Genomic DNA, 27,476 nt, shown 5'->3' with positions numbered 1-27,476 from the left:
CCAGCCTGGCGCATCAGCACTTCCATTGTGTGCGGGGCTGAGCCTCCCTCCACATGCTCACACCCCCTGTTTAATCCCCTGCTCCCTGCCCCTTCCCCAGTCCTGCCTGCTTCTGTGGCACTCACTGCTGGCGTCCCTGAGCTCCTGTTTCCACTTTGTGTTTTTTGTGGGGCCCAGGAAGCTAAAGCTGTGTATATTTGTGGATCAGACAAGTGCAGCAAGTTAATATCGTTGGCTTCTGAAGGGGAGAGTGAGGTGATGGCTGCGTTTAAGTTGGATTTCCTTCCAGAAATGATGGTGGATCATTGCTCTTTGAATTCCAGTCCTGTGTAAGTATTTTTGTTGTCTAATATTTATCATAAGTAGAGGACTTGGGCTGTTTTCTTTGTTACTTGATAAAATGAGTCCCTTTGCTTAAAAGAGGGAAGAAAAAGACTGGGTGAGGAAGCCAAAGTCCGCACTATTGTTATTTTCCTATTGTAGTCTGATTCTCTCGTTACTGCTGACTTCCTGTAGCTGTAACTAAGTTTTGTACGTAAGGATGCATTTGATACACAACCAGCACCATCAGCTCAAGTGTGCTGGGCTGTTAATTCCTTCTGTAGTTCTCCTGTATGATAGATTCTAAGGTATTTTTTTAAACCTTAGATTTATTGCTTTGGGTTGGGTATACAATTTCAGATCATCTTTTGGGAAGCTATTTATTTATGTATGTTTTATTTCTAATGATCTAATTTTTATACTCATATCACAGAGTGATAGCTAGGGTGTATTTAGCAGTGTATACAGAATACTGTATTGATGTGTAAACTAACCCTGAATCTTGACCCTCCCCCCCACCAACTAATTGAACACGCAACACACTGTGTGGTTTTGGGGACATCAGATGTGCCCCACCCCAAGGACGGCAAACTGAATTAATCTCGATTGACAAATTGCCTAAATAAATTTTGAACGTAAAAAATGAGAAGCCTAATCAGTTTGCGTTATTGTTCACCGTTGTATGCAACTAAAATGCCAGCCTGGCTCTGAGTTGTACCTGTAGGAAGCCTGAATTCTGGGCTCTGTATTAAAGAGCACACTTCTAACCCTTGATTTGAGTTACTTTCACCAGGCTTCAGAGTACCTTGTAATCTAAGTGAAAGAGACTTAAGTCATTCAAAGCCAAGCATATTAGATGGTAGAATACCCCCTAGATCACAGGGGGAGTGCAAGTCTTTGACATTAGGCCTCAGTGTGCAGATCTGCCTTGGGATTCGGTGTAACAAGTGTGGTGGTAGCAGATTCTCAACAGTTCTTTGTGGGGTAGTTTTGGGGGCCTCAAACAGAGTTGGCTCGCTCATTTGAAACAGGTCCTGCGCCTTCTCTGTAGTCTCCAAAATAATGGTAATTTAGAAGTGTCTTTTTATGAGAGTTCTCTTCACTGCTAAAATAAAACTTTAGCAGTAGATTACAGGTGAAATCACAGTGAATGCTGTCATAAAAACTTACTATATAATAAAAATATTCCCACATACCAGATGGACGATCCCTAGAGTTAGCTGTCTCCCGTTGTCTGTGCATTGCCGTTGCCTGGTGTTCCATCCTCCGATCCAGTGCTCTTCCTCAGCCTGTTTCCTCATCTTTTACTAGGTCGGCCTAATTCAGTATCCCATGAGATCTGGATCATGGACCACTCTGTAAAAGTCACCTGGAATTAAAAATGCAGGTTCTGGACCCACGCGCTGATAATTCTCATGCTAGAATGGGCCCAAGAATCTATTTTAATAGTGTCCCATGTGGTTTTTATGTACACTGAAATATGAAAACTAATGGACTTAGTACAGTGCTCATTCTGAGTAGAAGAGAGTACTCTGTTAACATTATTATTTTTTTCCAAGAGCATTTGCTTTTGTTTTCATCATCCATCTTCACAAAAACTTTGTGAGGTTAATTGGGCATAGGCTATTGCCGCTATTTTACAGATGAGAAACCCAGCGGAGAGAGGCTATGGGTGACTGAACTGAGGACAATTGGTATCAACCTTGGGCCTAAAATACAAGTTTGATGGTAGCCTCTTTGTTCTTTGCCTGCTGGACTTGGCTTCCTCGGGTGCCATTAAGCAGTTGTCCCCCGCTCTTCTCATGACTGCAAGCCCTCTGGCCCACTCGCAGGGGCACCACACGAGTGGAAAGAAGAAGGTTCTGGAGAATGGTGGGTGCTTGCCACCTCTTGGATTCTCAGCTCTTCTTTTCACTCAAATTGCTTTAGCAGTAGGTTCGATACCACTGGTTTTCTCTCTGAAGTGACACTGCCTGGGAGTAGGACCTAGCAATGTATCTGTTCTGCAATTTCAAATTACAGCAGACAAAAATTGCTGCAGGAGCTGTGGAAGGGCTGAGGGGGCCCGCTCCCTAGCTGCCTTTCTTGTTTATGGAAAGAGGTGTTGCCGATACCTACTCTGTGTAATAGAGGAACAGGGAAGCTGAGGGGCACTTGGCTTGCGCCCTGGGACAGAGGTGTTCTCTAGGCTGGGGTCATCTCTCAGCCCTGACCTCTTAGCGTCCCTGTTGTTTAAGGGGGCACTGGTGTGCTTCTCTGATCCTCAGATCTTTATGACTGTCCTCTGATGTCCCTTGAGTTCTGTGTACCTAGTCTCGTTCCCCTAGAGAACAGCTGGTAAGTAACTTAGGCCAGTGTTTCTGGGTCCTCTTCATGCTGATGTTCTTCTGTGCACATTGTGAGCCAGAGGACCAGGTCAGGGTCACGGGTGTCTGGAGACTGGGATGCAGCAAGTGTTTACGCCTGCTGGCGAGGTAGACGGAGTAGTAAGTATGTGAAATTTTTCTGCTTGTATAATGAACAAATGGAGGTCACCAGGTAATAAGAAGGGAAGAGGGGAAAAAGTGAGTGAGTAAAGATTTTGGAAATGATTTTTGAACAGTTGTGAGGGTAGTATTTGCCAGCTTATTTGGCTACAAGGAACAGATTCCACTCAAGCTAGTATATATGAAAGGCTCTTCCTGTAAGGATGCAATGGGCTGGACTATAATATATTAGGAACTCTACCCCTCAAAGACGCGGAAACTCCAGCTTTTGGAGCCAGGGCACACGTTCGGCTGTCTGCACGTGCCTCTGCTGTTCATCTCCTGGATGGTTTTGGTTGCAGTGTGACTTGGCTTTGCCATTGCCTTTCCAGGATGTCTTGACACCGCCCGTGTCCCCCCCCCCCCGCCCCCGCCCCGCCCCAACCGTGCAGGTATAATGAACACAACACAAAGTTTACCCTTTTAAAGTGCACAGTATCAGTGATTTTTTAATTTATTTTTTACTGTATCCATAAGGTTCTGTGATTATTACCACTGTCTAATAACAACTTTTTCATCACCCCCAAAAGAAACCCTGTACCCTTCAGTGAGCATGCCCTCCCTTTCTCCCCGCCTCTAGTTCCCATTCCCAGGCAACCACTAGCCTGCTTTCTGTCTCCATAGGTTTGGCCATTCGTTTCACAGACGTAGAATCACGCAATATGTCACTTTTTATGATTGCTTAATGTTTTCGAGCTTCAGCTGTATTGTAGCATGACTCTGATTCTTTCTTGCCACTGCCCTTTCATCTTAGCTTAGCTCTAGCTATCCTGAGTTGCAGCTTTTCCTCTTGCAACTTCATCACTGACTGCCTGTTTCTGTCAGTGGGTTCTAGGTTCTGTAGAGCAGTCCTGGGCAGCAGAACTTGCTGTGACGTTAGAAATGTTCTTCTGAGTAGTCCCTGCTGGTCCAGTACTTAGGACTCCAAGCTTTCACTCCTGAGATGCTGGGTTCAACCCCTGGTGAGGGAACTAAGATCCTGCAATCCGCACGGCATGTCCCCACCCCCCAGAAAAGTCTTCTGTCTCTGATATCCTGTGTAGTCGACACTAGTCACATGTGGCTAGTGCCAGTTGAGAAACTGGATTTTAAAAATTAAATAGTCACACGTGGCTGGTGGCTGTTGTCTTGCTCAGGGCAGCTATAGGGTCTTGCCTAGCCGGCCTGTGCTTCTGTTTTAAGCATAGGGCACAGTCTTGGGTTTCTAGCCAGCCGGTGGACCATCTTGTTAGGTTAAGCTCCGCCTCCTGGTCTCGTCATCAGGGGCCAAGGGATGGGAAAAAAAGTAGAACAGAACATTAACTCTGCCCTCTGAGCTGGGAAGTTTTGATAGGAAAAGGTGAAGACAGGGGTTAAGAGTTTTGAATGGAAGTGTACTTCGGCGACACAGCTCTTTGGTTCCCTCCCCCGTCTCTTCCAGATTGGGTTTCCCTTTTCTGTGGCGGGTTCCATTGGGAATCAGGTAGACAAGACAGCCTCTTGTCCTGATCCCTCCTAGTTTCTCATTCTTAATGAGTCGCGAGTTGCTGCCAGAGCCAGAAAGATAAAAAGAAGCGGATACCATGCCTCTTCCCTGAGATGCTGGCTGCCTTCTCGTCTCCCTTCTTCCCCTGTTGCCATGGGCCTGCTCTCCTCTATTCCAGCCCACCCCCCGGTCAGCACTCCACTGGCTGGCAGTGCTTCCACAGAAGATAGGAAGGTATCTCCACTGACCAGCCTCTTAGGAATGACAGGGACGTCATAGGTAACTTCTCCAGGGAGTTTGTTGAATTCACTGATTCTTGAATGAATGTAATAAATATGTTTAATTTATGATTACTGACTCTGAGGAGCTCTCCATCAATGGGCAGGTGAGACACAAATTTGAGAATGTAGTAGGTGATGTGCAGAGTAAATGCCATACCTGGATATTGTGGGATCCTTGGCATGTCACGCTGGGAGTCTCATCCCCAGGTGACTTTTTTATGTAGTGGTTACTTCTAAGGACTAGAAGTATGTGTGGAAGGTTGAGAATGGAAGAGCATTGTTGCTCATCTCTTCAGACACAGTAACAGTTGATGATGAAGTTTGTGACTGCTTACTACATACATATGTGGTTGCTTTTCTCTTTTTTGTCTCTAGCTGATACTGGCACTTACATTTCTAATTGTATCTTCGTGTGCTCCAGAGAAATACCCCTTGTTTTCCTTATTCACTGATGCATGCCACATCTTGAGCTCCCCTTGTAGCTCACTCAGCTGGTAAAGAATCTGCCAGCAGTGCGGAAGACCTGGGTTCGATCCCTGGGTTGAAAAGATCCCCTGGAGAAGGAAATGGCAACCCACTCCAGTGTTCTTGCCTGGAGAATCCCATGGACAGAGGAGTCTGGTCGGTTCCCAGTCCATGGGGTTGCAAGAGTCAGACACAACTTAGCAACTAAAGCACCACTACCACACCACGTCTAACACTGTGCTTGCGCTGTGTGAAGAAGAGCTCAGTGGTAACGGGAGGAAGAAGTCAGTCAGTCCATAACTCCAGCTGGATGGTGTCCACTGCATCTTGAGCGCGGCCTGATCATTTGCTGTGCTCTAGAAGTGCTTCTCAAACCGGTGAAGGGCCATGTCCCATCCTCCCTCCACCCAGCTTGTAAAATACAGTAAGATAATTTCATAGAAAAACAAAATAATGAGGTAAAGGCTTACATTTTGCATATGTTTTTAATATTCAGTTAACCATATGTAAAATTATGGAGTGTGATTCTTGTAAAAGTTTCTCATGGTTAAGTTTAAAGATTGCCCAAAGTTCTTAGGGGAGTCTTCTGGTTCTTGGATAGGTATACTCAGGGGGAAGGGTGATTCAGGCAGAAAGTGGACATGAAATGAGCAGGGGTTGGAGAGTAAAGAGAAAAAGGAAAGGCACTTGTCTGGAATGCTGAATCTCCACTGAACTTTTGGATAAATCACAAATCATATAGATCGACTACATTTATGCTTCTGCACTAAAAAGCAATGTAAAAACTTAGAAGTGGTACACAGATACAGAAGGAGGGGACAAACCGAGCACCTCCAGTGTTACACAAGCTAATGGGCTCCTGCCTCTTCAGAAATAGCTCTCTGCTTCTTTATGGTCAAAACATTCTAAGCACCATTTATTTGGGTGCTGTGTTAACCCTCCCTGGAATAGAAATGTGATTAAAAATTAGCAACATTTTAATAAAATATTAAAGTGAAAGTAAAGTCACTCAGTCGTGTCCGACTCTTTGCAACCCCATGAACGGTAGCCTACCAGGCTCCGCCGTCCATGGGATTTTCCAGGCAAGAATACTGGAGTGGGCTGCCATTTCCTTCTCCAGGGGAACTTCCCAACCCAGGGATCGAACCCGGGTCTCCTGCATTGCAGACAGACACTTAACCGTCTGAACCAAGTGGTAATTAAAGTTGTGAAGCACGGGTGGTAGGAAGTGATTCCCATTTTTTCACTGGTCATAGGACTTAAAAAAAAATTCATGATAGAATGATTTCTGTTACAACATTGGGATTAATCTTTTAGAAGTAGCTATATTTCTGCAGCAACTTGCCAAACGTGGTTTTAAATTAAAAGGGAAAACCAGTAAAACAGCGTATTCCAAAATGCTTAAAAGGGGGGGGAAAGTAGATTGTTCCTGTGACAGTCAAATAGTCACAGGAGAGAATACCTGCTCTCTGGTCTGTGAGCCAGCATTCATGTCTGCACAGCGTTCATTTTTATCAGGCTTAGGTGCTTAAATGGAATTGTTGAGAACAAGAAGTGCTTCCCACCCCACATCTGGGTAGTTACTTTGAACCAGGCGCCAGTCCCAGGTGTGACTATAAGAATACGAAACGAAACCGCTTCTGCCCTCTAGGAGCTCTCAGTCTTGCTGGGAGAGGTAGCTGGAGTCAAAGCGTGCTAAGAGCTGTTCAGTCCTGTAACCGAGCTGGAAATTCGGTGCTGCGTGAGTCTTGATGGAGCTGACTAGTTAACCTGGGGGAGAGTGTGGGGAACCCTCATAGACAAAGCAACAGGGATTGGTTTATATGAGGTTTATCTTACACTTTTTGATGTTTAGTACCTAGACATGAAACTAGCCCTGTATTCAGTTACAAGAGGTGTAGAAATTAGAGGATGAGCTACTAGATTCAGCGTTCTCAAGGATTTTCAAATGCTAGTCAGAAGGCAGCAGTGTGAGAAAACGCGCGGCTGCTAAGTCGTGTCAGTCGTGTCCAACTCTGTGCGACCCCACAGACGGCAGCCCACCAGGCTCCCTGTCCCTGGGACTCTCCAGGCAAGAACACTGGAGTAGGTTGCCATTTCCTTCTCCAATGAATGAAAGTGAAAAGTGAAAGCGAAGTCGCTCAGTCGTGCCGACTCTTGGCGACCCCATGGACTGCAGCCTACCAGGCTCCTCCATCCATGGGATTCGCCAGGCAAGAGTACTGGAGTGGGGTGCAATTGCCTTCTCCTGGTGACAAAACTTTTTTTTCAAGAAAAGTGGCGTTTTATTTGAGGTTGAACATTAGAAAGAATGCATGAAAGAAAGAAAGAAAGACACATTTGAACATGGTGATGTAATTTCTGGATTTATCAAACACTGACAAAACTTAACCATGCTAACTGTTTGGAATGTCAGGTGTTACTAGTTTGGATAAATGCTCAGAATAAGATTGTGAAAAGGTGGTAGGAGAAGCACTTTGATTCATTCTGAATGGAAACATTTGATAGTGTAAGAGTTTCCCCCATGGTTCTTGACAGTGGCAGGGGTAGGAATGAAGGCATTTAAACAGGAGTGTTACAGGTTTGTTGCGATCAGATTCGAGGAATTTGTGGACATTATAACAGTTAGAGTTGGTAAGGGAATTAACTGGTAAAATCTTGGAGAAATAGCAGCAAATCGGATTACTTAGAAACAGAAGACCCTAGAATGATGACATCATTGTTTATATAACAATCGTTTGTAAAAGTTAAGAGGTTTTATTTTGTTTTGATTGGAGGGCCTCACTCAAGAGTACCAGGATTATGCATGAGACAGCAACACCCAAAGATTAATGTTCTAGTCAGTTCTTAGGCCTTGGAAGTCCTGTGCTTCTGTTCTGACATCTACTGAAAGAAAACTTTCCACCCGTCATTGTGTAGATTGAGAATCCTGAATCCTACCCATAAGCAGTAGTCTTTTGTGATTTTGTGGACGTTTTATAAAATTTTATTAGCTCTACTTAAAAATGATTAAAGCTTTCTTTAGGAACTTTACCTCTTAAGTTCTTCTGAGACTTCTCTAGCTAGACAAGGAATGACTGACATTCGTTTCATTAGTTAGAGCCCAGGGTATCCTAATCAGAATGGTGCCTTTAGTTTGGGATCAGATGGAAGGGGTGGCATAGTGAGGGACGGCTGGGGAGCTCTGGTAAATTCAATGTAAGTAGTGAAAAGAAGTAGGTTTTTTTCCCCTTACTTCTTCAGGAAGTGGTTGAGACTTTTAAAGAAAAGAACTTTCTCTTAGAAGCAACATGAACACGTAATAGAAATTTCATTTTATGCAGCTCAAAGAAAATGAACGGCACCCTGGACCACCCAGATCAACCGGATCTTGATGCTATCAAGATGTTTGTGGGCCAGGTTCCAAGGACCTGGTCTGAGAAGGACTTGAGGGAACTGTTTGAACAGTATGGTGCTGTCTATGAAATCAATGTCCTAAGGGATAGGAGCCAAAACCCTCCACAGAGCAAAGGTAAGGAAGGGCTTTGGGTTTATGTGTATTTGCAGTCATGCGCATGCTCTGTCTCATTGCCAGAATGCACTTGTGGTCATGGCGGGGGTGTTGGTGGGGGGATCTGACTGTCTTTTTGTTGCAGCTATATCTCCCAGTCCAAACATGTTTAATGGCTTAAAAATAAAAGAAAATCCTCATGAGTGACATCGTGAGGATAATTTGTAAGTTGGATGTTGGGCAGTCATTTTCAAGATCTGTAAAGTCAAGAGACAGACTCATGTGAGTGTCTCATTTGATCTTGGTAATGGAATGACAGAAATAAAATTGAAGTAAACCAACCACCTAGGTGGTTTTTTAGTATTTTAGCTAGGGTAAGTGAAAAGAGAAAGACTGTCCAGGTACTCGTGGATTTTTGTTGGTGTTACAGAGGCCTTCTGGGATGGCTTAGCAACTAGGAGGGGCTTGTTTATAGATCACCTGGTTGTTATAGCCTACAAAATGATTAGGGGAAGGAAGGCAAGCTGCCTCTAGAAATACCCAGCAGAGGAGAGGGTTTATAGGACTGATAGTAGATAAGCTGTTAGCTTTGCCCCTAGACACATGCAGATATACACTTGTTTACCCAGATAACAAACATTTCAGAGTGATTTTCTATGGAAGCTGTCCTATAGTACAGAGGTAAGCAAGCGTGATGGTCGTGCTTGAACCAGCTTAATAGCGAAGGGTCTAGAGCCGAGGAATTACTTTCTCTTTGTGGCGTAGTTAGCCAAAAGTAAAAGGTATTATAGTTTCCGAAAATGACTGTCAATGTAATATACAGTAATTTAAAATCTTAATTGCAGGGTGATTTTAAAAGAAATCTATATCATATCTTATGGGACTGCGGGCCTAAGATTTACAAGACATACTTATGCCCTCCGATCCCCAGTAAAGACACAGAGCACAGAGGCCCAAGGTCTCCTCAGTCAAGTGCTGTTGGACATGTAATTATATTTGATGAGAACCAAGAGTCCAAGAAATAGATACTAAGAGATCCTTGCTCTTAAGTCATTTTATAATTTAATAAGTGATGATTATGTTAAGGCATATGGTAGAAACTGGCTGCAGTGTAAGGCTTGTTCTGAGAAAGGAGGAGTTGTAGACCACAAACTGTAAGAGGGCAAGGCTGAGTCTTCGTGCCCAGTGCACTGCCTGGGCAGAGGAGGGCGGGCTGAATGGCGTGGCTCTGTGACCTTTGTAAGGACAGCCATCTTGCCAGAGAAGCTACAGGAGCAGCTAAAGAAGAAGACAGCCAGGTGGCGACAGCAGTAAAGAACATGGCAGAAAACCTTTTTTTTTTTCTCTCTCTTCCTTATTAGATTTTCTCCATCTCCCTCCCTCCCCTCTCGCCACCCACCCACCCACCTATTTGAATAAACCCAGCCTTGGCTTTTGACTTTCAGTGTATCCCTGGAGGAGGGAGTGCTCTCGTAAACTATCTGCTTTCAAAGGACTGGTTTGATTTCATTAAGTATTGTTTATTGCAGGGTGCTGTTTTGTTACATTTTACACCCGAAAAGCTGCATTAGAAGCTCAGAACGCTCTTCACAACATGAAGGTCCTCCCAGGGGTAAGAAACTCCTACTAGTAAGTGGAACCGCGGTGGCTTTGACGCGCGGAGCACACTTACGGGGGGAACAGGGTGACTGCCACAGCAACTGATGCAAAGGAGGAATAAAGGGAATGTTTCAAAGAAGATAGGTTGAAAGTGATTCTCAGCCAAGAGAATTTTGACTTGTTGACTCACATTCTATTTTGAGGTTCTGTTGAGGAGAGATAATGAGGCAGGCGTGAGTTCAGAGACAGTTCTTCCTTTCTTTGGTGCGTCGGGTCTTGGTTGGTTGCGTCATTGCAGCGTACGGACTCTGGTTGTGGCGCATGTTGTTAGTTGCTCCAAGGCATGTGGGATCTTAGTTCCCTGATCAGCGGTTGAACCCATGTCCCCTGCATTGCAAGGTGGATTCTTAGCCACTGGATCACCAGGGAGGTCCCCAGAGACACCTCTTAAAGCTCGGTTTTGGTATTTCCCTGAGAGTCCTCATCTGTGTTTCTGAATGCCTCCAGTGTGTGTAATGCTAATAGTCACCTGTCTTCCCTTTTAGATGCATCATCCGATACAGATGAAGCCTGCCGACAGCGAGAAGAACAACGGTAAGCGAGCACGTGAGCGAGTCCTCCCCGTATGCGGTTCCTGCGGGTGTGTTTGCTGTCCTCATGGCGTTTGGGTTGCATTGTGCGCTGATTGCCCTTTTGTGGAGGTATAATTGGCGCATGATATGTCAGTTTCAGCTGTACAGCATGATGATCCAGTGTCTGTATGTGCTGTGGAGTGCAGAAAGTCTCGATCTGTCACCATGCACAGTTATCAGAGTTATTCTTCTTGTGATGAGAACTCTAAAGATCTACTTTCTTGACAACATTGAAACGTGCAATGCAGTATTAACTGTAGTCACCATACATCCTCGTGACTTATTTTAAAACTGGAAGTTTATGTGTAATAAGCTTATTAATACTTCTTGGCCTCCTTTCCCCATTTTGCCTGCCTCCTTTCCCTTGCTCCTGACAAGCACCAGTCTGTTCTCCATGAGCTCAACTGTTTTTTTGTTTGAAATATTCATATTTAAAAGAGAGCAATGCAGTATTTATCTTTCTGTGACTTAATTCACTTAACAGAATGTCTTCACGGTGCATTCCTGTTGTCACATGGGTCCACATTTCATCTCTCATGGCTGGAGAATAGTCGTGTGTGTAAAATACCCCTTTTCCTGTATCCCTTCCTCTGTTGATGGATACTTAGGTTGCTTCGGTACCTTTGCTGTATAAACATGGGTGTACATAGATCTTTTCAAGGAAGTTTCTTCATGCTCCTCAGATGAGTGTCCCGGGTGGGGTCGCTGGGTGATAACGGCGGCACTCATCCCGATGTTCCGGAGACCTTCGGTGCTCCTTTGCATAGTGGCTGTGCCACATCGGTCCTGCCAGCAGTGAACAAGGGCTCCCTTTGCTCCACAAACTCACCAACACTTGTTCTTTTTTGTCTTTTCGATAATAACCATTCTAATATATGGGATGATATCTCGCTGTGGTTTGAGTTCCCTTTCCCTGATGGTTAGTGGTATTGAGCATCTTTTGTGTCTCTGTTGACCCTGCATTGGAAGTATGGAGTCTTAACCACTGGACCGCCAGGGAAGCTCCTGGGGAAGCTGTGGTTTGTTTGTTTGTTTGTTTGTTTTTTTGCTTTTGGTGTCGAATCCAAAAAAAATCATTGCCAAGACTCATGTGAAGGAGTTTACCAAGCCCAACTCACCTAGGAGTCTCATGGTTTCAGTTAATCTGTTACTTACTCAGAATTAATGCATTTTGAGTTAAGTTTTGTGTCTGGTGGAAGATAGTGATTCAGTGCTGTAAGTAATCTGTCATCTGAGTTCTTTAAAATAAGCATGGTAAGTAGAGGCGATAAATAAGAGTTGACAGGGAAACATTACAGGAATGTCTGAGAGTGAACTGGAATGCCTCTGATCTGCATAGTTCCTTACCAACCAGAATAAGGAGGGGAACTGAAGAGATTCCCTCCCTAAAAAATTAGGAAGAAAAGCTTAGTCCTCAAGAAGATAACCAGAATATGAAGGTGGACCGTTACATTCACTGAGTGTGTGTTCTGCTTCTGTTGTCTTATCAGTTAAGTGGGAGCACTCATCCTTTGGTACAACAGTGTTTCTGGTGAGAGCAGACCTCGCTAAGTACGAGGCAGGATGCTGAGTACTTGGTGTTTAATACCCACAGCAACCTCCGAGGTGAACCAAGTTTCCTCTAGTAATCACACGAGGAAACAGGCACAGAAGGGTTAAGTAACTTCCATGAGACCCTGAAGCTACTATATTTCATCTAAGTGCTCCCAGTTATGATTTATAAGAGCAGGTGCTAAGTTATGAAACAGAATGCATCTTAAAGTCAGTGCGGTAGGTTGGAAGGCACAGCGCTCTGCTGCGCCGCCTCCTGCAGTAACGGCCAAGCATTTGTGTTCACTCTCTCAGCAGTGGAAGACAGGAAGCTGTTTATCGGTATGATATCCAAGAAGTGCACTGAAAATGACATCCGAGTCATGTTCTCTTCGTTTGGACAGATTGAAGAATGCCGGATACTGAGGGGACCTGATGGGTTGAGCCGAGGTGGGTACACTTTTAACTTTTAAAAGTACCTTTAGTACCTTCGAAAGTACTCATCTTAAATTTGGAGTTATTTTTAACTGGATCAGTGGAGACCAGTGATCTCCAGCTGCCGTGAATGATACTGTCAAGATGGAGAGGGTTGAGGATGGTGTTGTGTTTCTAGGTCCCGTCATGATTCCTGTCAGTTGATCCCAGTTCCCCCAAGGAATCTGCATTCTGCACTTAAGTGTCGTGCATTAAAATTCTCTGTTTCTGTCCTTGGAGAAATTCTGTGCCAAAGTGCGAACACCCCTTTCACGAGAGAAACTAGAGAATGTGATTCAAGCACTTTCTCTCCTGTTTGTGCTTCCCTGATTTCTCCCTGAAGCGTGTATCGCCTGGTGGTAACACATCACCTTCCCCACTAGATCGTGCACTCCTGAAGGCAGGAATCACGTCTCTATTGGTAGCATGGCACTTGGGCACATAGTAGGTGTTCAGTAAATGTCAGTCAGATAAATCAGTAAATGAATGGATGAGCTGTTGACTCTTCTCTCACCAGGTTGTGCGTTTGTGACTTTCACAACAAGAGCCATGGCACAGACAGCTATCAAGGCGATGCACCAAGCGCAGACCATGGAGGTGGGCGCAGGCGGGTGAAAGGGAGGGCTCCCCAGCACCGGAGCACCAAGGCCACTGAGCGCCGAGGCCCGGTAGCATGTGTAGCATTTGCTTGCCCTGAAAGGTGCTGTGTGCGAAGTCACTCTAGTCACGTGCAACACTTTGCACCCCTGTGGACTGTAGCCCACCAGGCTGCTCTGTCCGTGGGATTTTCCAGCCAAGAGTACTGGAGTGGGGTGCTGCTGCTTCCTCCAGGGGCTCTTCCCGACCCAGGGATCGAACCCGGGTCTCTTAGTTCTCCTGCATTGGCAGGTGGGTTCTTTCCCACTGATGCCACCTGGGAAGCCCTGAAAGGTAAGCCAGCCAAACATCCGAAACACTGGTGCTTTCTTTAAAGTTAGCATAGTGCAGCTAGTTCACCCTTTCAAGTTACCTTTTGCCACTTGTGTCTGTCAAAGAGGAGAATCATTTGGCACTGAATAAAATGAGAATGCAGCCCATGGGACCCTGGAAAGGAGGGTTTCCCTTCACCCAGAATGAGGAATTTGACCCTTTGGTTTTGGTGTTTTCGTAGGGTTGCTCCTCCCCCATGGTGGTAAAATTTGCTGATACACAGAAGGACAAAGAACAGAAGAGAATGGCCCAGCAGCTCCAGCAGCAGATGCAGCAAATCAGCGCAGCCTCTGTGTGGGGAAACCTGGCTGGTCTAAACACTCTCGGACCCCAGTATTTAGCAGTGAGTCCTGTGGTTTGCTTTCTGCAGGCTGTGCAGGCTCCCGGCTGTTTCTTCTCCTGCTGTCCCTAGCTAACATATATAATAGCACTCACAGCTTTTAGCGTATCCCAGGTTTTAGAGAAAACTTCAGGCAACACGGTGTTCCTTGTCATGCTAGTCTCGAGTGTGCACTGGCTCGCTCTCTCGTCACACATCATTGGTTATATTTTGAGCTTCTGCTCCAATTAGAGTGAATTCCTAATTTCCTAATACAAAGATTTGGAAACATGTGTCCCTGTCCCCAAGGAAAAGAATTCCTGGGGAATTCTTAGCTACCAAGTATCTCTCTCCATCTCTTTCTTCAGTAGATGTAGAGGCCATCAATAAAATTCTTCCTGAGCCTTCCATGAAGAGTATGACAGTAGATTTTCCCATTGACAGAGAGGTCAAGAGATTAACATGGACATTATTAAATGAGTATTACAGGTGTCTGTTGGAGTTCACTAAATAGTAAATAGATTTCCTTTAATTTGAGTTCTTTCTTGTCAGGTTTGAGTCATATAATCCAAAAGCAGGCTCTAATTTGTTAGACTTTATTAGGTCTGCAGTGTATGTTACAGGGGATTATCACTGCTTTAACCCTCAAAAGAATCACAGATGGCACAAGACACTTAAAACTGTCTCATCTTAAAATCAGAAAGAACAAGTCATCTGTGAAGCTACCAAAGAAGGAAAACAAATGGTGAAGCCACTAGGTTAGTATGGATAGCCTAAGAATACACACAGAAGTATAGGCATTCATTCCTCATCCTTTAACATATTATTTTACATGGAGACAGAAGAAAGGCAGTGGTTTCTGCCCTCGGTGCCAGGTTTTGGCTAATTTGATGCTCTCTGGTTTCTATGTTTCTAAAATATTAGAAGAATTATCTTTGCTGGTATTTCTCTGAAATCAGAAAGCCTAGATGGTGGTTCTATTTCTGCAGATTAAATTGTTCCTTGGTGCTAGAACATTGCTTATAAGTTGAGAAAATTCAGAGATTTTAGTCTTCTGCCAGAATGATAATGCTTTGGAAATTATCTCCATGGCGTGTGCTTGCTTTTCTTAGAGGGTTTGGCACCTTCTTTTAGGGAAGACTCACCTTTTTGTCGTCATTACCACATCTAGCGGGCACATGATGGTATATGTTGAGAGCTGTGGCCTCTTTGTTTCAGTTAAACATGATCCCCGCGCTCAGAGCTGGTCTCGTTTAGGGAGGAAGTGCCAAGCACAGTATGTACAGCCCACTAGTTGGGACTGAGCCCATTGGCCAGGATATTGAAGAAGACAGAAATAAAGACGTGTGAGTGATGGACTGCGGAAGTGATAGCACGCCATCATTAATTAGGATGCACTAGAATGTGTCAGCTTGAAACCAGGGCAGTAGTTCTTAAATCTTCCAGGTTGTGGAGCCCTTTGAGAAGCTGATAAAATTCTGTGTGTGCACACTTTTTCATCCTACTTCTGGAACTTTGTGAACTTGCCTGAAATGCCTGTAGACTGGAGAGATTCATGATGACAGAGGAGCCAGGTCAGATGTTTGTAGGAATGGGTAACAGATTGAACCGAGGATCCAGAAGCAAGAATACCAGCCATTCAGTGATTGGGTTTGAATGGAACAAAAGGTTCCAGCAGGTTGTTTAGATCAGGGTTCCAGTTTGCTAGGTACAGGGTAAGGCCGTGGAGATTCACAGCTTACGGACAGGTCCTCTCGTTGTATTTGTTATGGAACACTCATTGAAAGAGAATGTTCCATGGATGAGTGCAGCCTGCGCCGTCATTTGGTCATCTGCAACAGTGAGGTGAATGGGGCTAGATGAACGCGTAGTATTTTAGTCACGACAAGGTTGATCTAGTCACAACTTCATCATGGCTGGTAAAGGATACTCTGAGAAAGAGCCTGAAATGGTCCCACTTGGCATTTTAAGTAATCGGCTAAAGTAGAAATTAGGTCTCCAGATGGGAACGGCCTATAAAATAAGGTGTATGGACCTGATCAAGGAGGATTTGGGAGAGAAGTTAGACATGGCAGTCGCTCGTCTGCAGACGCTCCTGAAGTGGGTTGCATGGCTGCCTGGGCTGAGCTCGGGTCTCCCCTCGCGCTCTGTCCTCTGCTGCTGCGCTGTGTTGCCAGGGACTCGGGCCTGGCTTAGGACGCAGCTGACATGGCCGTCCTCTGCGCCAGGGCTTCAGCTGGGTTGTGCTGTCGTAAGCCTCATGTTTTTGTTGTGTTGGCTTGGGTTCTTGTCTTCGACTTTCTTCTCTCTGGGGGCCTCTGCACTCTCGCTTTGCTGTGCTGTAGAGTTATCCCAGATGCAGAACCAGCCCTCACTCTCACTCTTGTTCTGTTTTTTGGTGTAATGTCTAGCTTTATTTGCAGCTCCTTCAGCAGACTGCCTCCTCTGGGAACCTCAACACCCTGAGCAGCCTCCACCCGATGGGAGGTAAGTGTTTCACTGCTGCGGAGGAGCAGCACCAGCCAAGCCAACAGACGCAGCTAACAACAGTCTTGAGAGTTTTCTACTGTTCGTGCAGGAAAAAAAAAAAAATCCCACTCATTACATAAACCTGACATTAGATGAACACCCTGGGACTCATGCCTCCTCTCTCGAAGGCGGCCCATTTAGTTACTGGTGTCATAATGCTCTGCAGCTGTCTGCTCCCCACCCCTGTAAGTCTCTAGTAAGAAGAGCTGTTAGTACCTGCAGACTGTCTGCAGCCACTTTGATAAGGAGAAAATTGCACGAATTATTTCCACAATAAAGTGACTTTTCCAGTGATTCTCAGAGGAAAAGTATAAGATGGCTTCTGTGTGTGTGGCTTGCCCTGCAGCTGCTAGAACCTCGAAAGTTAGTGTCTGATACATGTTATTCCTTAGGTAATTACTATTTTTGGTGTTAACAAACATCAGAAACTTAACTGACAGATGCCCAAGTTGTTAACAAAGACGGCTCCACAGACAAACCCGAGGCAGGGACAGGGCCGCTCCAGAGCCGCCCAGCCCCACCCCCCACAGCACTGGGATACGGCTAGGCAGGTGCATCTGAGGAAGGGCTACTCCTAGGTGAGGTGCAGCGTGCCACTGGGGAAGTCTGACGGATTCATTTTTTGTCCCCAGGACTGAAAGGTTGCTGTGTTTTCAGAAAGTTGCCAGACTGTAAATCTGTGCTGCAGCCTCTCTCTCCTCATTAATTCCCCACCCCTGCCCATCTGCCTTTCCCCTACCTGGGGAATCGTTTGCCGCACGTTGGTGCGGTTCAGATTTTTTCTCTCCTTTTGCCCAGTGTTGCTGGGTTCCACTTGGAGGTCTTCTCCTCGGAGTTTGTTTTCTCTTGTTTTTCTGATGATTAGCCTGCTATTCAGGTGGTGGTTCTTTCTTTGTTCTCTCTGCTGTTGCAGTTTTCACATGTCATCCCTCCATGGTCTTCTGGATCTCTGCTACATTTTCTGCTTGGTTCGCCTCCATTGCAGAGCAGATCCCCTGTAAAGCATGAGTGAAGGCTCAGATACAGATGCATTCTCTGCCTCGGGCTTTGCCATTGTTCTCTTCAGTCTGCCTGTCTCCATGGTAGACCACGGAATCCACCCCTTTTTTTCTGATTTTCTAGTTGCCCATCCATTTATTAATGCTCACTCACTTGGGCTGGCCTGCTATTGTATTAGACATGTCTTATCTGAGGAAATGTCTAGTTTCTCAATGAATTGAATGGTATCTGAGTCTTTTTGGAGCTCTATAGTATTGCCTGTAAGGCTTATACCTAGAATAGTTCCACTTTGGGATGAGCCTTCTGCCAGTCTGCATGGTCATTGCCGGAGTGGATATAGGGCACTCTTAGCTGCTGGCTGATCGCGTGCTTTGGATGTTGCAGGGTTAAATGCAATGCAGTTACAGAACCTGGCTGCACTGGCTGCCGCAGCTAGTGCAGCTCAGAACACACCCAGTGGTACCAGTGCTCTCACCACGTCCAGCAGTCCCCTCAGCGTACTCACCAGTTCAGGTAAGCATGTGATAGCGGCCGGGCGCCCTTGTGGGCCTTGGGCAGAATCCCACATGAGGATTATGTTGTTCTGGAGAATAGTTAACACCCATTTCCAAAGGGGTCAGATCATGAACAGTAAAGTCTCAAATGTTTTCTTCTGAGTTAAGAGAGCTCTCATAGTTTTCAGTTAGTTGTAATCATCGCTTCTGTGTACTGCAGGAGCATGTTGTTTCCAGAATCATTCACTGGGGCAAGCAGAGGGCGGGGGACTTGGTAACCGAAAGCCCCCCTATAAAGAGAATGAAGAGTTGAGTGACACGGCTTGTGCTTTGGCTCCTGTTGACACAGGAAGGCAAGTGTTAGTTTGAGTTTAACTGGTGGGTGTCTGACAGCAGGGTCCTCACCGAGCTCCAGCAGCAGCAGCTCCGTCAACCCCATCGCCTCCCTTGGAGCCCTGCAGACATTAGCTGGAGCAACAGCAGGCCTCAACGTCAGCTCTTTGGCAGGTGAGGGCCAGTCCCTGGAAGTCATCCAGTCACTCTGTGCAGGTAGCACATTTTAAACTGCTCTGGTAGGGACACTTAGAGTGAATGGTGGGGGTGGCCCAGTGGAGTTAGAGATGAGCGTGGGGTTTTGAGTCAGACCTGACCCTGTACCTTAAGACCACCTTTCTAAGGGCATTTTCTCGTCTGTGAAGTGGGACTAGAGTTCTCTGAGGATTGTCAGGTAAAATGAGAATCCAATGCAGTGCTGAGCACATCACCTAGTACAGCGTCTGACCGTGGTACACGCAGTAAACGTTGGCAGCTATCCCGATGATGGGATTCACCCACATCTATCATACAATGTATGCACTCGTTTTAAGCCTCAGGCCTGGGACTATTTTACCACATTCCATTCTTAGGAGAAAATGGCAGCGAATCCAGAGAAGAAGTGGGGCAGGTCACGTGTCAGTGGTATCGCTTCTTGTGCAGGTTGGAGGATGAGCTGCCTCTGGGTGTGGCCGTTTAGAATGTCCCCGTTAGCCATGGGCCCTGGTGACTGTCCTGAAACCTGACCCGTCAGATGGCTGTTCCTTCTCAGGGAGAAGCTAAGTAGGAGATGACAAGGTGTACTTGGGCATTTGTCTTTCGCGTCAGTTGAGTCTTTCTGATTTGTCGCTCCTCCTCCCCCTCCCCCACCCCCACCCCCACCCAGGGATGGCTGCTTTAAATGGTGGCCTGGGCAGCAGCGGCCTTTCCAACGGCACCGGGAGCACCATGGAGGCCCTCACGCAGGCCTACTCGGGGATCCAGCAGTACGCTGCCGCAGCACTCCCCACCCTGTACAACCAGAGCCTGCTGACACAGCAGAGTGTCGGCGCCGCTGGGAGCCAGAAGGAAGGTGAGTGCGGGGGGACTGGAGTCAGGGCGGGGTGGGCACACTCTCTGCACCAGCACTGAAGGGCAGGCAAAGCCCAGGAGAGCTGTTGAGGTGGTGAGGCCAGCACTGCTCTTTGGCATTGTCAGGGGTGGACTGAGAAACTGTGGTCTGCACTGGAATGTGTTCTGGTTGTGGCTCGTCTCAGAACCTGTGTACACCCTCCTCGAGTGGGGCTACAGCTTTCAGGCGAGGAAACATACTGGCCTCACTGTGTCTGGTGCCGTTTGGCAGTCTGTTTTTGAGAGGAAGTCTTCTCTGTTAGAAGTCTGCTCAAGGATGTCTTTTCTCTTAGAAGTCTGCTAGAGGAAGTGTCTCTTAGAAGTCTGCTAGAGGATGCCTTCTGTCTAGGTGTCCCCTTAACCCTGTCATTTGGCGTTTTCCTAACTTTCTCATCTGTGCTTTTCCTTACTGAGGACAAACCGAAGGACGATGAGACAGAGTTACAGCCTGTGGGCTGATGGAGTGGGGAGTAGGTGCTTTGACACAAATGGTAGTAAATTCAGGAGAGGCTTTCTGAGCAGAAAGAGGCCTGAAAGTGGTTTGTGTGAGTAGAAAACCCTGCTGACATCTCTGTGCTCTTATTTGATGGGTTTTCATAGCCAGGAGCTGGCAGGATCTAAGCGTTCATGTAGGAAAAGACAAGCATCCTCTCTTGCTTTAGCCCCAAGGAGCCCCGGTGCAGCACGCCCTCCCTGCTCTAAGCTGGACATTTACCACCTGCCCTGGGCTGTGTTGACAGGGAGCTCCTGGAACCCTGGAGACAGGCAGTGAGCAGAAGCGTGAGGTGTTCCAGTGGTGCTCTGAAGAATAACACACAGGAAAGCAGAATAGAGTGCCAGAAGGATAGCATTTTCCATAGAGGTTTCTCCAAATGGACGTTTTAAGCGCAGACCTTAGGGAGGGAAGGAGCGAGCCGTGTGTGTATCTCGGGGAAGAAGAGGAATGGGGCAGAGGGGCAGCAAGCACAGAGACCACGAGGCAGCGTGTGCCACAGTATCTGACGACAGCAGGGAGGCCGGGGCGGCTGGAGGCTCGCTGGACTGCCGCTGTAATAAAACTCTTCTTCAGTGCGTGGTGCATGTATACAACAGGCTGTACCCAGCCGTTAGAGAGAATGGAGTAGTGCCATTCTCAGCAACATGGACGGGCCCTAGAGAGCATCATGCCGAGTGAACTAAGGCAGAGAAAGATGAATGTGGTGTCGCTCTAAAACATGCTGCAGATGAGCTTCTTCACAAAACAGGAGGAGTCACAGATGCAGAACAAGGCGGGAGGGGTAAGGAGGGGCAAACAGGGAGACTGAGGCTGACACACACACACCGAGACACGTGAAGCAGACCAGTGCGGACCGCCGTGCAGCACAGGGAACTCTGCTCAGTGCTCTGAGGACCTGTATGGGGAAAGAACCTCAAAAAGTGGATATACGTGTGTATACGTATAACTGATTTACTTAGCTGCACAGCAGAAACTAACACCACGTTGTAAATCAATTATACTCCAGTAAAAATACTTTTTAAAGCTTTTCTTTCGTTGGGAAGTCCTTGAGTTGAAGAGGAAAACATATTCTGTTTTTGAGCTTTGGTTACTTATCATATATAGTGAAAGTCACTCAGTCGTGTCCAACTCTTTGCGACCCTGTGGACGATACAGTCCATGGAATTCTCCAGGCCAGAATACTGGAGTGGGTAGTCTTTCCCGTCTCGAGGGGATCTTCCCATTCCAAGGATCAAACCCAGGTCTTCTGCATTGCAGGCAGATTTTTTACCAGGTGAGTCACAAAGGAAGCCCAAGAATACTGGAGTGGGTAGCCTATCTCTTCTCCAGCAGATCTTCCAACCCAGGAATCGAATCAGGGTCTCCTGCATTGCAGGTGGATTCTTCACCAACTGAGCTATCAGGGAAGCCTGATTATTTATCATAGGCATGTATTTTAAAAATACATGTTTACTGAGGCACAGTTTACTTATGGTAAAATTCACCCTTTGGTGAATATAGCTCTGTGAGCTCTGACGAGCACACGTAGTCACTTTCCTGCCACCATAGACGTAGAATATCTCCATGACCCCTAGAAACTCCCTCCTGTCTCTCTGTTGTCAGTCCCTGCCCCACCTGACTCTGGCGACTACTGACCTCTTTGCTGGCCCTCTAGTTTCTAGGCACTCTTTTGAAACCCATTTTACTTATAATCTCTTTCTACTGGTTTTTTTTTTTTTTTGCTCCAAATGCACATCTGCCTGCTACTGTCCCAGCATGCCATCCTCCCACAGGGTCAAATTCTGCCCTCTATCGGTGAGACAGAGCATGAGAATGGTGAACAGGAAAGAGGGGAGGAACCTGTTGCAGAGATTGCCCTTCAGCTCCCTGCTTTGTGTTTGGAGAATCTTTTTAGTTCTCCAGACACATTTCTGTGTTTTGGGGGATGCTGAGAGTTTTAACACAGGTGGAAATGGGGCTCAGCTGGTGCGGGGGAGAGTGTGCTTGACCCTGATGCCGTTTCAGTCAGTGGGAATCTTGCAGGTCCGGAAGGAGCCAACCTGTTCATCTACCACCTGCCCCAGGAGTTCGGAGACCAGGACCTGCTGCAGATGTTTATGCCCTTTGGAAACGTCGTGTCTGCCAAGGTTTTTATAGACAAGCAGACAAACCTGAGCAAGTGTTTCGGTATGTTGGTGTTTCTTCTGGTGTGGGGAGGGTTGAGTGTCCAGTGAGCGAGAAAGAGAAGGGGCTGACAGCAGGAAGAGCTGAGTTTAACTTTGCTTTGAGTAGATTACATTACCTCGTTTTGAGCCTCAGTTTATTTTTTCATTTCTCTAAGTAGGAATGGTGATTTGTACCCACACTGTCGCTCCAGAGGTAAAAATAATGTATGGAAAATGGCTTGGCCAAAAAATACTTGAGGATACTGTGTAGATGTCAGCTGATACTGTTAGGAACCTGATTTGTTTCATGTGATGTAATTTCAAAAAGTCTTCCTGATGAGAAGAATTGAGATTTGAGACTCAGCTCATGTAAGGATCCTGCTGCATAAGGAGGACTGAGGCTGTCCTTGCCTCTTCACGCCCCTCACTGGGTTTCTGCTCGGACACACAGGTTTTGTAAGTTACGACAATCCTGTCTCGGCTCAGGCTGCCATCCAGTCCATGAACGGCTTTCAGATCGGCATGAAGCGGCTTAAAGTGCAGCTCAAACGTTCGAAGAACGACAGCAAGCCCTACTGAGCGTGCTCCCCTCTGAGACTGGAGTGAGAGGGTCTTCTGGTAAGTGGGGGAGGAGCACCCTAATGATTCGAAGCCCTAAGGCTGTGCGTTGACAGCCCTGGACCCTGATCCCTGCCACTCTCGCAGGCACAGCTTGCCCTGAAGACTCAGCTACTGCCTTCTGTGGGAATTTCGCTTCGTACAGAGGACAAGTTTGTGCTTTGGTTTCCAGTGTTTTACTTTGGAGTTTAGGTGCCATATCCTGAGGTGTTTTTTTTTTTTTCCTTTATTTAAAAGTTTGCTGTGTTTGTAACCAGTGTGTGTTGAGAAGGACCAACATCAAACTGCCCTGGGGGAGGAGGGGAAATGGAAAAACATTAAGAAAGAGAATCAGAATTTGCCCCAAACTATCCCAAGAAAGAGGACGAAGTTAGGCGAAAGTGGACCCCCAGAATCTTCCTGAGCACGAGAGTGGGTGACGTGAGAACTGATACCCAACAGCGTTTGGGGGCATAGCAGGTGGGGTTGGCTTTGGAGAAGGAGAGTGACTTGAAACCCGGCAGCCCTGGGAGCTGGAGGCTGAAACTCCTCTGTAACCGCCTTCACTGGAAAGTCTGCATTCTTGCCAGCGATTTTTTAGATTCTCATCTAGGATTTCTGCCCACTTACCTAAGAAGGGGTAACAAGTCTCTGGAAATAATGCACCTATTAAATTAGCCTAACATGCAAAAAGCAGGGATTTGTCATCCGTTACCCAGCCAGCCATTGGTGTTGGATCAGCCCTTCCTTCCTGGCTGGTGGCTCTTAGGAAGAAACAGCCAGTCAAAGGGGTCGTGTATAGTTTATTTCAACACCAGACCGCTAGACCACGGCCCACGTCTACCAGGCCCCTTTAAAGAAGGCCTCTCGGGAAGACACTGTCGGGTTTCCTGTTTTGGAATTGACCACAGCAAGGAATGTCACTTCCACCCCCAGCCACAGTTTTCTCGTGAGGGTAGATCCAGGAAGGGCTTATGGGATCTGGCAGAAGGGAGCACCTTTCCTGAGCAGAGAGATTAAAAGCCGTCGCTGGGGGAGGAGGAGCCTGCTTCTCAGTGTACCTGAGTCCTAGGGTTCCTTTGAGCCAGTGCTGCATTTCCCGGTGGCCAACACCCAGTTCTTAAAAGGATTAAGCAATCCGCGGTTGCCTCCTTGGTTGAGATGGCCCAGGTGTGGCGTCTGGGTGGAGACAGGCCCCTCTTCTGCCCCTCCAGCCCCGTGCTCTGCTCTTGGTGACAAAGGCGACGGCAGGACGTTTACAGCCTCCGTGTGCACTCAGTGTTCATTTACCTCAGTAGCACCCTGTTCATTTTCGGCCTCGTGCTTACAGTCAGCTCCCTGCTGCCTCCCGCAGGTCTCACTCCTGCCTGTGACCCACACAGCCTCCGGGCTCAGCCTCTGCTCCAAGAAGCGCTGGTAGTGGGGAGGCCCGGGAAGGACCTGCTGTCGGGAATGTGTCCCTGGGCAGAAGTGGCCCTGTTAGGATATGACCCGCAGCCAAGGCCAGGGACCGTCCCTGGGGTCCTCAGCCTCACAGACGTCAGCCGTGCCCCCTAGCGGCAGAGGCGAGATCACAGGGGTTGCTTTGCTGTCAGTCAGACAGGGGCGGTCTCCTTGCCATTCTGTCCTCGGGCCTCAGGTGAGCGTTGACCGGCTTGCTGTTGTGCGGGTAGTTGGTGGTGGTGGATTATCCCATTGAAGCTGGGACAGCTGTTCCCTTCTCATAGTGTTAACTTGGGTCTGTTGTCCTCTAAGAAACATGAAACATACTTCTTAAGCTGAACCACGTAAACTTGAATTCTGCGCACTGGGAGAAATGTGTCCTGTGTTTCAAGGATAAAACTGTTCCAAAGGCTTCCAGGGTCATGATGGGATTTTTTAAATAAATGCAAAAAATAAAAATAAAAAAGAAAAAAGAAAACAAAAAAAAGAAAAAAATGCTAGGTTGGGGAGGCGCTGTTCTGAATCCCAACCGGCTGGAACCAAGAATGTCGTTTCTATTTTTATAGAAGTTTTATACAGCTCCGGGGTGGAGAATATTTATTACCTAAATTATATCTCTGGAAAAGGCCAGGATTTTATAGAATCCAGAATGTGATTGTTGTACACACAGGGTGCTGTGTATGATTGAAACTACTGACTTTCTGTGGCCGTCTGCAGCCCAGCCAATCTGCCCGAGGGGGAGGCGTTAACGCTGTGAATTGGCGGAGGAGAGAGCTGTGCTCCGCAGGTTGCTGCCGGTCTCACCTTCTGTTCTGTCTTCCTCCTTGGCCCGCGTGGGGTTTTCCAAAGCCCGGAACTCCACTCTGTGCCCACCTTTGTCCCTGTCCCTCCCTCCTCCCCCATTTCACTGTTACTTGCTTACCTATTTGTCCTGGGCTCCGGAACCCCTTTGCTATTGGCATGAAAGTTAAAGGTGTAATCCGCCTGCCTCTGATACCAGACCCCGAGGTTTCCTGCCTGCTGTGGGTTCCCTCGGCTGCCCCGGCCCCGCGAATTCCCACAGCAGCGCCGCCCTCGAGCACAGTTCTCTCCCCAGGCCAAAGGTGGTATTGTGGAGAAGCTGCTCCCCCTACAAGTCTCACGGTGTGAAAAGGGTTCAGCTCGCAGAGGGGAGACTCGCAGTCAAGTCTTAAGCAGTGCTTTTCTGTTGTGGGGGTCTCACTTACATAAACGTGTTTTCTGCTGTAGCTTTGTTTCTTCCTTGGGTTTCATCATGAAATTGATTTGCCTTGAATGCAGCCAGACAGTGTCTCCTGGGTCCCGCAGGAGTGGCCAGGGCCCTCGTGGAAGCTAAGAGCTTGGATTTCTGGCAAGAGGGCCATCCCTATAGGAAGGGGGAGAAATTCTGGCCCTCTCCCCCAAAGAATTCGCACCCCCCGCCCCCCCCCACAAGCCAGCAGCTCCAGCTGTCTCCCTGAGTCTCGACCAGGAGTGAGACTCGGGAGGCTGAGGCTCTGCTCCGCCCGAGAGCTGCTTTTCAGATGCGCTTGGGCGCTTCTGGGGAAATCCAAGCCTTAGGTTCCCCGTGTCTCTGGCAGTTGGATGTTTTCTTGGTGTCCTCCATGTCCTTTTTGACTTTCCCGTGTCCATTGTTAGCATGTGCAAGAGTTCCGTCATTGCCCAGCCTCCCCTGCCCGCCTCCTCATTTCAGGGCTGTACACAGTGAGTGTTCCTGTTCTCTCTCTCTTTGTTTGGATGTATTGCTCTGTGTAACTCAGTGGGTCTCCCTCTTTCTGGTTTGTTTTTTTTCTAGATTCCTGCCGTTTGTTCATCGTTGTGCCTAAAGCATGTCGATGTGGCGTCAAGTACATCGTCCAAATCCCTGTCTCTTCAGCTTCTCTGATGCTTGAACTCTCACCTTTGACCTTGTGTTGACCTTTGATGCTGATGTGTATTTTTATTATGTTTGTTTCTTTCTTTGTTTTTTCTTTTTTCTTTCCTTTTTTTTTTCTTTTGTGCTGCCAAATTGGTTTTGCTAGAACGACTGCTGAAGGGGAAATATTTAAACTTGCATTTGAATATAAAAAAATCTATTTTTCTAGAACTTCATAAGATAACCACTTGATTTTGTGATTCCAATTCTTTGTAATTGTCTTCAGAGCAGCCCTACTAGCACATACCGCGTGGTGTTTGTATTTCTGTGAACACACAGCCAGTCCGCTTCTAGGCTTTGTTTCTCGGTGTGTTTAGTTTTAAAGACAGCTTTGGAGTAAACAATGAAATAAAAGATGTCACTAAAACCTTTGAGGCTCCTGAGCACATTTTGCTGATACAGTTTGTAGGGCTTGAGGAGACTGCATGTGTTCCTATTTTTGTTTTTTTCTGAGTTCGCAACTGCAGAAAGCCCCTGAACCCTTTTTCCTTTCTGACCACCGGCTGCAGCTGGGCCCAGGCAGCCCCCGCCGCCTGTGGCCCTGCCGGGGAGCGCCCTTGTGGGGAGCCTGCGGGGCCCCCCCCCCCCCCCCCCCGGCCGCGCCGCGCCCGCCCCACGCCTGTTCCTGCCGTCTCCACAGCAAAATGTGATGCTTCGGGTTTTTTCTGTTTTTGTATTGTTTTTGTGTTTTTGTTTTGGATTTTTCCCTTCCTACTAAGATTGTGCCCAGAAACCCGAGCTCTGCGTGTTTCCTGCTGTTTCTTCACACCTCCGTGTTTATCACCTCCACCTCTCTGTTTTCTATAGTTTGTGCAAAAACTGACCGATTTAAAAGGGTTTCAAAGAAGCTGTTTTAAATTGTTGTGGGGTTGATTTTCCCCGGGTTGTGCTGTTGTGTTCTGAAGCGGCAGCTTCCTCCTCTCTCGCCCTTAGAGCGCGCGCCTGTGCATTTAGACTGTCTCCCCACCAGGCCTGCAGGCCTCGGGGGGCCTCCGGGGCCGGCTGCTCTGCTCAGAGACGGGTGGGAAGGGGTCCAGAGAGGCACAGGAGCAGAGAGAGCACCCCGGGGCGGCTGTGGGCAGCAGGAGGCTGAGCGCGCTAGGGGCCCCGGGCCTCCCTCGCCCCCGGAGGCGGAGAGTGCCCTGAGCCTCTCAGAGGCGGGCCGTGCCTGCACCAGGCGCCAGTGCCCCTGCCAGCATGCTGTGCAGCCCCCGGCCCCCGCCACCCCACTCTGGCTCTTCACTGCAGCTCTGCTCTTGCTTAGCTGTTGGGGTGGGGGTCGGGGTGGTTTTTTGTGTTTATTTTTTTTAACTGGGTGAAGAGCCAGATAGCTACTGTCCCCGGGTGCC

At 47.4% G+C, this 27,476-nt stretch overlaps 1 protein-coding gene across 2 annotated transcripts; it reads left to right on the top strand.

Moving 5' to 3' along the window:
• The first annotated feature begins 243 nt into the window (after positions 1–243).
• CELF1 (CUGBP Elav-like family member 1) lies at positions 244–26,712 on the top strand. 2 transcript variants are annotated; one of them, XM_068988149.1, is made up of 14 exons: positions 244–329; positions 8,381–8,568; positions 10,077–10,159; positions 10,692–10,740; positions 12,627–12,758; positions 13,300–13,379; positions 13,933–14,094; positions 16,482–16,557; positions 17,983–18,111; positions 18,489–18,599; positions 19,291–19,476; positions 22,033–22,176; positions 22,606–22,772; positions 26,008–26,712. In XM_068988149.1, exons 1-13 carry the CDS (start codon positions 259–261, stop codon positions 22,731–22,733), a joined length of 1,539 nt encoding a protein of 512 aa, XP_068844250.1. In that variant the 5' UTR covers positions 244–258; the 3' UTR covers positions 22,734–22,772; positions 26,008–26,712. The 2 variants fall into 2 exon arrangements, with proteins under 2 accessions (XP_068844250.1, XP_068844251.1); XM_068988150.1 differs by lacking the exon at positions 244–329 and having other exon boundaries at positions 8,376–8,568; positions 12,624–12,758; positions 18,486–18,599.
• The last annotated feature ends 764 nt before the right edge of the window (positions 26,713–27,476 follow it).

This window comes from Capricornis sumatraensis, chromosome 16, assembly GCF_032405125.1.
Source record: "Capricornis sumatraensis isolate serow.1 chromosome 16, serow.2, whole genome shotgun sequence".
NCBI classification, from domain to species: Eukaryota; Metazoa; Chordata; class Mammalia; order Artiodactyla; family Bovidae; genus Capricornis; species Capricornis sumatraensis.
This window is presented reverse-complemented; position numbering and strand designations above follow the sequence as displayed.